We start from the raw sequence: 13423 nt of genomic DNA on the forward strand, positions 1-13423 counted from the left end.
ACCACTAAAAATGTTTGCAATAATTGTCTCGTACTATAGGCCTCTTCATAAACCAAGTTTAGTCGATTGGAAAAAAAATTATTGTTTAAACCAATATAAATATAAATGATATCTCTAAATTCAGTTTTTATAAAAAGCAATCAAGAGTAATAGATATCTTATCTGAAAGATTAAATGCTCGTGTTATTGTTGTAAGGTCCACGACAGAAAAGTGCTATTTCTGTGCTATTACAGTATCAGTATATTTTTACGTCATTAATTTATCATCACAATGTTTATATGATGATTTTCCTGATAAGCTCACAACAGCTAAAATTTCCAACAAAATATTGGATTGATAGAAATGTTTCAAAATAAACTAAAATTCATTTTCGTGAATTATTTTTAAAAATCTACAGTTTAGTGCTCACGTACAATAAACACGTTGAAATAGCTCAACTTGAGTTTAATTTCACTCGTCTGTCTGGATAAAATAAGGCTTCTCATCTGGAGTTAAGTTCACTCGAGTCAAAGAGTCAATTGAAGTAACTCAAGTTAGAGTGCAGAATTTTTTCTGCACTCTAACAAAAATGAATAGTTAGAGTGCAGATTGAAATTCACTCGAACTTGAGTGAATTTCAATCATTTTTGATTGATAATCATCCTCATTCTAGGGCTTCACTTTAACTCGAACTCTAATGGATTCATTTTTGTTAGACTGTTAGCATCATTTGAGTGCATGATTTTAACCTGAATTTAAGTGAATATTAATAATTTTGATTAATAATTAGCATCCTTTGAGTGAATTTATTCGAGGCGTTACTAAACGACTTAAAACTTTTTAGAAAACCTGTTATTTTTTACTGAAGGCTCCTACTAAATTATGATTTCAGTAAAAACAAAATATTTATTTAATTGGAAAGTTAAAATTAAATCCTCAAAAGCAACGTTATAAAATCACAAATGATAAAATTTTATTTAAAAGCTTTTCGTCTTTCGTTGTCACATTGATACAATAACGGGCAGGAACAGTAAAGATGATGTAATCCGATAGGGACTACGTCACACTAAACAGATACAGTTAAAAGTAATTACATTAAATTGATAGCAAGAGTTAGAAAATTAAAATGCATCATTATTATTTTTATCAAATAAAATAAAAAAAATTATTATATATATATATAGTTTTTTTTTTTTTTTTCGAAAAATTTAACTCAAGTTTTACATTTACCTACCCATTAGGGACTTTCTTCTTGGCCAAAAAAATATTGGTTAGTTTTTATTTGACCTATTCAATTTATTTATTTTATAATGTTATTTATTTTCTATTTTCCAGCCCTCATTAGCAAAAAAATTTCATATTCATGATACATGCGGGGTGAATAATTTGCATGGTATGCCGGGAGTGTTTGCCGGAATTACGAGCGCAATTGTTGCATCAATGGCAACTAAGAAGAATTATGGTTACAGGTAAGTATGTATTTTATTTGGAATTCGACTATAATGCCCTTAGATATTAGAACATGCCATTGGAACACATCAAATAAAAGAAATTAAAAAGAATCAAGGTCATATATTTGTTACTGACATAAGTCAGTCAGAACTAGGAAATTCAAACGACAGAAAAAGACAGGGATTAATTGAACTTAAGATACCCATTTATCATTCTAACACTTACTCTAGAAGAGTTATAAATTTTCAACAGCATTGCGATCCAAAATCTTCAAATAAAAAGATAAAGTATTTCGTTTATTCGACGAGAAAAAAGCTAAGTGTTCAATTATACGCCATACTATATTGATTGGTTTATTTTATTGATCTTTTTAATGATTTGGTTAATTTTATTGTTTATTGCACAGGTCCAAAACTAGAAAGGTTTGTCCAAAATCATTAAAAAAAATTTTAAAAAATTAAATTTTTTTTCAATTTTACTGCAATGAAACGCGAGTAAAAAATAACAAAAGTAAAAGAAAAAAGTCTTTAATGTTTATAATTTGAGTCATAATGCTGTAATTAATACACATTAAAAAGTAGCACATCGGGTTACATAGAATTGTTTTAAATATCTACATTGTAAAAAAAAATCTCTTAAACGTACGGGAAAATATTGTCAGTTGGTGTGCCAGTATGAAACCGTTTATTTCACAAAAAATACTTTTATTTAAAAACAAATGCCTGTTTTTTGAGCAGTTAAGTAGTAGGGGTACTTGAAATATTTATACCTCGTTACCATAGTTACCGCCACAGGTGCAGACGAATGGCTAAGGAAGACATCAATTTTACAATAAGGTGGAATCATTATTTTACGTATATAATGTTTAAAACCATAAAATCATCGCTGAAAAATTTGAGCAAGTAAAGAAAATAATCGTAAAATAATTTCAAAAGTTATCGTACAGTAAGCAAAACTGCATGGAAAAACCTAAAATTTAAGCAGACGGTTTTAATCCGTTTATGGTTAGGAAGAAAAATAGATGGAAAAAAAAACATTTCGTCAGCAAAACAGCTTTAAACTGTCAAATATACACAAAAAGTATATAAAAAGAACGGGAATTTTTTTCAGTGTAATTGCACAAAAAACTGCATGTACTTGTAAATGTGAAATTGATACTCGAAAAATATACAATAAAAAAAAAGGATTTTTCTTAATTGTTATGCTCAATTCTTAATTTTAATTTTAAATCCTCTTGTCTTCAAAATAAATAATAAGAATTGCAGCCCAGTAATTCTTCTAAACGAAATAAGTCATCTCTTTCGTGCTGAGTTAGCATTAGTTTATCGAATTTTTAATTTAATTTTTTTCCAGCCATACTTCAATTTTTAGACATTTTAGATATATGGATGGTTGACTGAATGTAAACAGAAACAAACTTCCTAAAACCGAAAGAAAACTTCCGGTGTATCTTTCGCGTTATTATGTTTACTCTTTGTTACGTTATTCTAGGAAGTTCAATTATTGTGAGTTAGGTTTAAATTTACGGATAATTTTACCATTCATAACAGTTTTCTGTAATTTATAAATTCTAAAAGGTCGTTAACAGTAAAAAAAATTGACAAAATTAATATTTTTTTAAAATTTCCTATAAGCTGCACAATCAGTCTTCCCGATGAGCAGACCTAGCGCGTTGTTCAGAAGTGGTATCTACTCTTTCAGGACCACCACAATGGGTGAGATACCATTGGCCATGTTAATTTGGACGTCTATTTTCTGCCACACTAGATGGCAGCACCGAGACTCTATTTGGATGCTAAAGTGCAATAGGAATTTAATTGTGCCGGAAATGCCAAGAGCCAATATGGCACTCCAGGGATCTTTTACATGCCGCATAATCATACGACATGGCTGCTGAGGATTTTCTGCATCCTGAAAATCCGGTGTTAGGGCTCAGAAGGCAGACGACAAACCAACTGCGCCACCCAGCCACACAAAATTAATATTACAGCATAAATAAAATGTTAGGTTTGTCATATTTTGAGTGTTATCCCCTATTTGGCGATATTTGTGTANTTTCTTTTTTGAAAAATGTAACTCAAGTTTTACATTTACCTACCCATTAGGGACTTTCTCTTTGGCAAAAAAAGTATTGCTTATTTTTTATTTGACCTATTCAATTTATTTATTTTATAATGTTATTTATTTTCTATTTTCTAGCCCTTATTAGCATTTCTAGCCCTCATTATTTACTTTCTAGCCCTCATTAGCAAAAAAATTTCATATTCATGATACATGCGGGGTGAATAATTTGCATGGTATGCCGGGAGTGTTTGCTGGAATTACGAGCGCAATTGTTGCCTCAATGGCAACTAAGAAGAATTATGGTTACAGGTAAGTATATATTTTATTTGGAATTCGACTATAATGCCTAACATGCCATTCGAACACAGCAAATGCCGGTAGGATCATTATGACATTAGAACACATCAAATAAAAGAAATTAAAAAGAATCAAGGTCATATAATTGTTACTGACGTAAGTCAGTCAGAACTGGGAAATTCAAACGACAGAAAAAGACAGGGATTAATAAATTGAACTTAAGATATCCATTTATCATTCTAACACTTACTCAAAAAGAGGTATAAATTTTCAACAGCATTGCAATCCTAAATCCTTTTTATCAAATAAAAAGATAAAGTATTTCGTTTATTCGTATCCAATTATGCGCCATGCTATATTAATTGGTTTATTTTATTGATCTGGTTTATTTTATTGTTTATCGCACAGGTTCAAAACTAGAAAGGTTTGTCCAAAATTATTTAAAAAAAAAATAATAATAATAAATAAACGATTTTTTTTTCTTTCAATTTTACTGCAATATAACACGAGTAAAAAATAACAAAAGTAAAAGAAAAAATCTTTAATGTTCATAATTTGAGTCATAATACTATAATTAATACACATTAAAAAGTAGCACATCGGGTTATATATAATGTTTTTAAATATCTACATTGCAAAAAAAATCTCTTAAACGTACGGAAAAATGTTGTCAGCTGGTGTGCCAGTATAAAACCGTTTATTTCACAAAAAATACTGTTATTTAAAAACAGATGCCTGTTTTTTAAGCAGTGAGTACTGTTATTTTAACAAGCAAACTCCCATATTTTAACTAACTCTTATATTTTAACTAAAAAAAATATAAGTATGTCATTGCGGTCCGTGAGCAGCATCCATACGACCAGTCCAAGCAGGAATTCGAATATGGATCACTTCATCAGAGTTAATCATTCTATTCCCTAAGCTACAGGAGCTCTAATATCTCTGTTTAAAACAAAATCTTGATCTGTTTTTCATCTTAAAAGTCTTACTTATTGAAATAATACTTAAGTGCAAAAATATTTGAACCTAGAGTAGCACACCCGTATGAAAAATTTTGGCTACTTATTTTACCAAAAAATTATATCTAAAAAAATATAATAATCAGGTGTAGTTTGTCTACTGTAAGAACTCCCCCACCCCAAAGTTGTTAGCTTCGTTGAAAGTTAAATGGAAAGAAAGCGTTATATTGAGTACACTACATGTGTAATAATATTGAATGGCCTGCTTTTTCAAACTTAGACGTGAAAATAATTCGGAAGTAGTAATCCGGAAATTTTCCGTCGAATTTTAACACCTATGCTAAGCTTTGCATGGTCAACTATCCATATGTATATATGGTGCTTTACTAAATTAGCAGAGTGAATGTTAAGTTAAGAATGATTCTTTCACTTGACCCGCTATATTTACTGCCATAAATACAAGTAAACTTACTGTTTAGTCATATTTAATTTATTTTTAGTTTGTATCAACTGTATCCCTCCCGGACTCCTGCTGAAAATACTACTCAGTTTCACAGTATACAGAATGTACTGACGGGAATCGAACCGGGCGACAACTGGTCTGCAGCTAGTCAGGCTTATGCTCAACTAGAAGCTTTAGCTGTTACCATGGCTATTGCTATTTCTGGAGGTATTACAACTGGTACGTAAATCGAGTTCTTCAAGTAACCGTATTTCCAACAATTAACGCTTTCTTGAATAAAGGTCAAGCTTAAAATGGTTTTAGTTTGTTTCTATGACAATAGCAGCGGTAATTTAAACATGCATTTTACTTTTCGGTTCATTCGACACAATTTATTTTGAAATTATTTTTTAAGTCTAAATTATTTTTAATTGTAAAATTTTACCCTATGTTATTTTATTTTATTTTATAACCGTCGTTGAACAGCCGACCCAATTTCATGGGTTTACGACTACTTACGTTCAACTCCGTAGCCTTGTAATTTTGAACCAATCCAGAAGACAAGGAAACTCCTGGATCAGTACCCCCAGAGGTATTGATTTGTTGTGAGAACATGGAGGACTTTGAGACTCGACAGATTTAACGTGCATCAGTCACCATTTACTACACGGGGAGTCTTCGGCCGGCGAGGATCGAACCCACGACCTCTTGGACCCTATGTTAGGAGTGGTAATCTGGACATGCAGTTTACTCTTCAGATCATCTGACACAATTTATTTTGATGTTGTAGTCGTTGTAGCCCATTTACGTCGCACTAGAGCTGCACAATGGGCTATTGGCGACGGTCTGGGAAACATCCCTGAGGATGATCCGAAGACATGCCTTCACAATTCTGATCCTCTGCAGAGGGGGTGACACCCCTGTTTCGGTAGTCCGACGACCTGCACGCGAAGTCGAGCACTTTACGGTAGAACAGTTTAACGAATACCAACACCGCACACCCTCGGTCCCTACGCAGACTGATCCAAGTGGTCACCCACCCGCACAGTGACCGCAGCCAGTGATGCTTGACTTCTTTGATCTGCTGGAAATCGTGTCTTTACGATCAGTCCACTGCGGGACACAATTTATTTTGAAAATAATTTTATGCATCAAATATTTTTGGATATGAAAATTTACCCATTAATTATTAATCATTAAATTAAAAATTATAATATATTAATGAGGAGAGCAAAACTTCTTAAAAGAGAGATTTTGCGTCTGGTTTATTTCTTCCTTCTGCTAAACTAGATCAACATTGTGAAATAATGCGGAAATTTTTTGTCTGTTTATGATTGTGCTATGGAGCGTAGAAAAAGTTTAAAAAAAACGGGGTGTTGCACAAAATTTCTCTACTTAGAAATTTTGCACTCCTCTCCATTGGTTCCTCTCCAACTTCTTTCTTCCACTTCCTATATTCTCGCTAAGTAAGAGTGAAGTAATTACTAGTTCGGCTGAAGATTACGCATTGCCCTTCTATTTTACGGGTAGGTAAAAGTCAAGCGGATAAAAAGGGGGCAAAATGAGCAGAAAAGTTACTTGGTCATATTACCCCAACTTGTAATTCATTCTTAAAAGTAAAATAATCTAAAAGTCTTAATTAGCGTAATTTCTATATATGCTGTTCTATGATGATATATTGGATGCTCAATTTTTCGTTACATTTTGTTTTGTTGCGCGAAAACTGTAAGACTCAGAAACTTAAAACTACAGAGTGGTGTATAAAAATGCACAAAGAGTACGATGAAATTAAAAAAAAAGCATTTGATGAATGCTGCGAGAATTATTCACTTTACAGTAAAACATACCACGTAAGCCATTTTGAAGCCCACAGAATTGTAACAATTTGACGTGTTGCAAGAGACTTTTTTTTTTTTTACTTTAATGCGAGTTTTAAACAAAATTCCAGTTTGTTCAAAATTTATTGTAATTTTAAATGCTTTTTTTTTCACTTTGTATTCTTTACTTTAAATAATGGCTATTTATCCAATGTAGTAGGAAAATTTACGAGATTTATTTATCGTTCTCAAAATCTTTATTTTATAATCCTTTAGATGTTAGATATAATGGAAATATCTTTCCCATTATATTCTTAATTCAATAGAGAATAATCATGATTCATTGAGAATGATTATGATTCCTTAATTCAATTGAGGAATTCATTAAAATCTTAATTCAATTGAGATTAAATTCCGTTTCCTATTCGCACAGTTATAATGAAGTACGTCTCGTTAACAATTAAATTATTTTTGAAATATTTCTTCTTATTAGGTCTAAAGTTAAATTTTTTTTCACTAATTTTCCAAGCTAAGTACTCGTTTATTTCGTTACTATTTAACAAAATATTGTTACATAAAAAACTAAATAATACAATTATGATATTATAATTTCATTAATAAAAGTTCTATGCTGTATTATCGATTTTTAAGAAGAAAAAAAAAACGTTGAAGAAGGAGAAGGTGAAGCATTCTAGTTAATTAAAGAGATTTACCAGAATCTGTTGTTGAAAAGGAAAACTTACACGAAAAAGGTTCTTGAAATTTCAATAAGATTCTTACTAAATGAATCTTACGAAAAATCCCATACAGAGTAGAAAATTACCCACTTCAAATCAACTAGTTTTAAAAACTTATTAATCAACTTAGTTTAAAAATTGATTAGTTAATTGAGAACCTAAAATTGTAATAAATTTTTTATAGAGAAAATATTGAAATATTGACGTCTTTTTTTTGAAAATCCCACTGTTTCAAAATTTTGAAACTCTAAGATATCCAGCAATGTAAATTAAATTCATTATTAGTACCAAGTGAAGTTTAAAAAAAATTAAAAACGCAGTAGGGGAGAGTGGGGTCAATTGTAACACGGTACGATTTTAACAGAGCAAAAATTTCGAGTGTCGGATTCCAGATTTGGTTCCTAGGTGGCGCNTATGCTGTATTATCGATTTTTAAGAAGAAGAAAAAAACATTGAAGAAAGAGAAGGGGAAGCATTCTAGTTAATAAAAGAGATTGACCAGAATCCGTTGCTGAAAAGGAAAACTTACACGAAAAAGGTTCTTGAAATTTCAATAATATTCCTACTAAATGAATCTTACGAAAAATGGCATACAGAGTAGAAGATTACCCACTTCAAATCAACTATTTTAAAAAACTTATTAATCAACTTAGTTTAAAAAAATGTATCTGATATTGAGAACCTAAAATTGTAATAAATTTTTTATAGAGAAAATATTGAAATATTGACTTCTCTTTTTTGAAAATCCCACTTGAAACTCTAAGATATCCAGCAATGTAAATTAAATTCATTATTAGTACCAAGTGAAGTTTAAAAAAAGTAAAAACGCAGTACTGAATTTTACATTATAATACTTCCTAACTAATTAAATTCATTCTACTAATTTACTAATAACCTACTAATTATTCTTTCTACTAATTAATAGATCAGTAAATTGGTATTTATTCTACTAAATTAAATTCATTGTTACTACCGAGTCAAGTAAAAATAAAAGTAAAAACGCAGTTTTAAATTTTTCATTATAATTCTTTAAATTCTCTTTTAGTTTTTTACATTCCACTTTAAGTCAAGATCTTCGCGGTAATCAATTCGACTTTTTCAAACTATTTTATTTCAAAATATTTTTCTTCCATTTTATCATCAAAGCATTTCCTTTTTACAAAAATTTTTCTAAATCAATTTAGAATTCACTTTTAAGTACTGAATTCAATTTTCATCAAACAAACCATTATTTCATTTTAAAGATTTTAATTATCCTCTTTGCAAAAACTGTTCTCCTTTCCTCTATTTTTTCAATTAAGAAATTCGAAGATAAAAATTTAAAAGAAATATTTTTCCACAAATCAATAAGTTTTCTATTTTCATCATGATTCCTTAATTGAACTCAATCTTTAAATTTCATAATGAAAAATATTTGCCAATTAAACAAAAATGAATAATTGATAGAGTTTTAAAGAATGTATATAAAAAGCTGAAAAAGATCAATATTTTTAATTTCTTAATTAATTATTATTTTTGGGAGTCTATGCCTGATGTAGATGTAAGTATAATTAGTATTATCGTTAATAATTAATATTTACATTTCTTTAAAATAAACGTTACACTACATTAGATAACTTACTTATTTAAATTCCACTGTTTTATTCTGAAATTTAAATTTAATGATTGCTATTTCTATGAAACAACAAAATTAAATCAATTAGTATATTTTTCAAAAAATAATCGCTTCAAAAATATTATCTTAATCTATAATCAGTATTAACTTTAAACATGAATTTATCTTAAAATTACACTGTTAGAATTTTCATTCCAAAATTATGGCAAAATTACCACCAGAGTTTCTCCATCCAACTAGCAGTAAAGTTTACGGTAAAGAACATATTTTACCGCCACTGTTTTGCAATCGTTTACAACTAGTATGGTTAAAAAATAATGACTATTAAACTGTGTGATTTTTTAACCATTTACAACGAGCATGGTTTCAGAACCATAATTTTTTTTTACTGGGCATTGGAGATAGTTTGGCAACTTTATGGTGCTGTAATCTATGCGTAAAGTAGAGTATTATATTCTATCAGTCTAGTGTTACAAATTAAGGAGTGCAGAACACTGGAAACTCTTCATGTGTTAAAGGGATTTAGAAAATATTGTGGTGCCAACGCTGCGATTCGAACCCCCGTTCTGTCGGTTATGAGAATGACAGATTAGCCCTCTCGGCTGTAATATGTACGAAGGAACTAAGTGGCTTCATTAGGTGGGTCTAGTTGGTGCTATAAAATTCTGACTGTTCAACCGTATTACGTGAAAGCAGTTAAATTGCAGTTTTTCTCACAGTTAACAGTTTGAATACAATCTTATTTACGGTTATTTAGCGGTTTTGTTTGAATATGATAAAATAATTATTAAATAGTTTAACCATATTTTCCTAGAAATTTCGAACTGTGGACTAACTTTCATTCAGTTGTTGTTATAATATAAATGTTATGTTGTATATTGCATTGCTGTTATTGTTATTGTATTATTGTATTTTTACACCATGCTTCAGTATATTTTTTGTACCATACTAATAAAAATGTTACACTTTCTTAATCCCTAAGGCACTCACGTTAAAATACAACCAAAGTAACATTAATTTAGTACAAATATTTCAAAAATTGTGCTTTTAATAAAACAGCATTTGTTTTAATTCTTCAACAAAACGAATTTAGCAAAACATTGAAAAATTAATTAATATAACATTAATAACATTAAAAATTAGTAAAATAATGTATTTTGTAAAAATTCTGAAAGTGCCACCATAACCAGATAAGGAAGCATATCTCGGAAACAGTTATTTTGGAAGCAATTATTGGAAACAATTATTTTGGAAGCAATTATTGGGAACAATCATTTTGGAAGCATATTTACAATAAACCACATGAAAATTGCAGACATCAAAGAGTTTTTGCAATATAAACCACATGAGGTTTTGCCTTTCTATGAAGATATTTGTAAGTGGCCTAGAACACAGATAGTCATAATCCAAAAGATTTTTGAATCTACACAAACATTCATGAATATATACTCAAAGACTTAAAAGTCTTTATTTCATTTCTAAATGAAAAATCATTAATATTTTCTCTTGTTAAAAATTAGGTATAGTATTCGTTTTAAGGTTTTGTGCGAAAACCGGTCATCTCCTAGCTCTAATTATTTTTTACTTAAAAAATTAAGTGATGTTATCGCTCAATTGCATAAGAATATTTTGTAACCAACTATATTTAGTACTTAAAAAAATGACCGGTTTTCGAAAGCGTTGATTCAATTATTCTTATTCTGAATTACATCGTAAGAATAACTATACTGACTCTGATGTGCATCATACCTTACCGTCATTTTAAATTTTATAAATAAAAATATCACCTATTTACACCAAAAGAAATATAATGGGACATTCTAGCTAATTACACCAAAAATCATCCTCAGTGCTTCACTAGGCCGAATTTTTGATCGATTGTAGTTGTTGCAATTTTTGATGTTAAGATACGCTACTATTTTCCCTATGTAAAAGTACATAATAACTTAAATTACAACTTACCTCTATGGTCACATATGGGACGTCACTATCCATATTTTCACCCATGTCGCAACACTTTAAATATTTTATTCAAGCAAACAAAGTGCTGTTTCTATATTTTTAAATATTAAAACTTTGTAGGCGTTTAATACTCCGATCTAAATATTCCGTAATGTTGCGCTTAATACTCCGATTTTGTCCACGAAAACTTCTCATACCGCGCAAATATTTAACTAAAGGAAGCGTTATTTTAAAAAAAATGCTTTAAATGAATTAGATATGCTACAGCTTTAGTTTAAACTAAATAGCTTTTTGTTATCTTTGTATTCTGATATCATTGCTACTACCTTCGGCAAATGATAATTTAATTGTTTTTTGTTATCAGTATTGTTCATGCTTAAAGACATTGTCATGTAATCAGAGGTATCGACAGGTGGGTTATGCGGATGGAGGTGTAGCTGACAATTACGAATGTGAAAAGTGTTAACTCGCTAAAATTTTGAAACCTTTTTTCCTTATGACATTAATCATTAAAAGTTCGCGACTAAATTTAGAAGAAGAAGAAAAAAGAACTCTGTAAGGAAACAGCGTACGTTAAATTCAAAAATAATCGATGATAAATCTAGAAAACTAAGTTATATTTATACATGTACTGGTTTAATACGCGTGTTTTATAATGTTTGCTTTCTGTTGTGAGAAAATAAGAAAAAATCATTAGTAGATCAGTACTGAATGAAATAGTGTACAGAAATGAAAGTTATAATACCGACACGATAACCAAGTAAATGACAAGTTATTAATTGACACACTTTACATTTGCTGTCAAAAATCGGGATTTTGAATTAAAATTAAGCTTAAGATGTTTTAATTTCTTGACTGTTCAAAAATTTATAAATTTAGCAAAAAAGAACGCCTAAATTGTCAAAAAAATATGTATGAATAAATTTATTACTTCACAAAATCAATCGAAGACCTGCAGTGGAAAGATTGTTCAGATTAGGTTCCCAGCAGATCATCGAAGTCAAGCATCACTGGCTGTTGTCAATGTGCGGGTGGGTGACCACTTGGATCAGTCTGCTTAGGGACCGAGGGTGTGCGATATTGATCCTCGTTAAACTGTTCTACCGCAAAGTGCTAGACTTCGCGTGCAGGTCGTCGGGCAACTGAGGGGGGGCATCCCCTCTGCAGAGGATCTAAATTGTAATCGCATGTCTTCGGATCTGGTCTGGGATGTTTCACAGACCATCGACAATAGCCCATTGTGCAGCTCTAGAGCGACGTAAATGAACTACAGCTACAACAATCTAAATTTTAAACAAAATCCTTAAAAAACGGAAATTGCACAGTTGTTGATTAGTATGCATTATTGTAAAAAAAAGAAAAACATAAAAAAAATACAGAAAAATAATTAGCTAGATACATAGTTCAGATTATTTAATAAATGAAATAATTAATAGGTGTCCCTTTAACTAGCGTAGTATGATGGAATATTAGATGGAGACTGACCAGTTTTGCTTTTTTTGAAAAGAATTTTATTTCAAGGGTAAAAGTATACTATGCCTTTTCTCTTGTACGGAGTTCATAGTTATCCGGATATTCCGGATTTTTCTGATTAAAAATATTCAGAACTCTTTTGTCCTGATTACTCTATTGTCCTGATTTGTAGCGTTTTGCTCTGATATTCCTGTTTTTTTTCCTTCTATTTTTAGTTTAGAACATACCATTTCAGCGAGCACACGATTTTAAAATTAAAAATTTTTCTCCTCCAATGCCTTTAATTTTGTTTATATTAAAAATACCTAGTTTTCTCTAAAAGTTTTCACTATCTAAAAATATGAAACAATTAAGTCATATTGCTCTAAGTTTTCAAATTGCAGCCAATCAGCGATTGTTATTTTATTCTAATAAGTTGTGATAAAAAGACTTTAAATTCCGGGGGGTTATTCACTAATATCGCATTGTTTTAATACAATAAAAAAATTAGTCGTTTTGAAATGCTTAAGTCATCTTTGTATTTCATTTAAAAATTAATGCCCTTGATAATTCTTAAAATTGCAAACATACGTCAGTTCAAATTTAGGGACCATCCACAAATTACTGCTCATCGTTCGGACATAAA

General features: G+C 30.1%; 2 protein-coding genes across 2 annotated transcripts in view; one reads left to right on the plus strand and one right to left on the minus strand.

Moving 5' to 3' along the window:
* Nucleotides 1–11640, minus strand: part of LOC107456238 (ammonium transporter Rh type B) — a 71236-nt gene extending 59596 nt beyond the window's left edge. The window contains exon 1 of the mRNA XM_043052041.2: nucleotides 11326–11640. Within this exon, the coding sequence (XP_042907975.1) occupies nucleotides 11326–11370 (45 nt within the window). The 5' untranslated portion in view covers nucleotides 11371–11640. The remainder of the gene's footprint in view (nucleotides 1–11325) is intronic.
* The window catches only part of LOC107456239 (ammonium transporter Rh type A), a 49339-nt gene that overhangs the window by 27154 nt on the left and 8762 nt on the right, over nucleotides 1–13423 (plus strand). The window contains exons 7-8 of the mRNA XM_043052047.2: nucleotides 1316–1449; nucleotides 5253–5434. Of these exons, the coding sequence (XP_042907981.1) occupies nucleotides 1316–1449; nucleotides 5253–5434 (316 nt within the window). The remainder of the gene's footprint in view (nucleotides 1–1315; nucleotides 1450–5252; nucleotides 5435–13423) is intronic.

Source organism: Parasteatoda tepidariorum, chromosome 5 (genome assembly GCF_043381705.1).
Source record: "Parasteatoda tepidariorum isolate YZ-2023 chromosome 5, CAS_Ptep_4.0, whole genome shotgun sequence".
Taxonomy (NCBI): domain Eukaryota; kingdom Metazoa; phylum Arthropoda; class Arachnida; order Araneae; family Theridiidae; genus Parasteatoda; species Parasteatoda tepidariorum.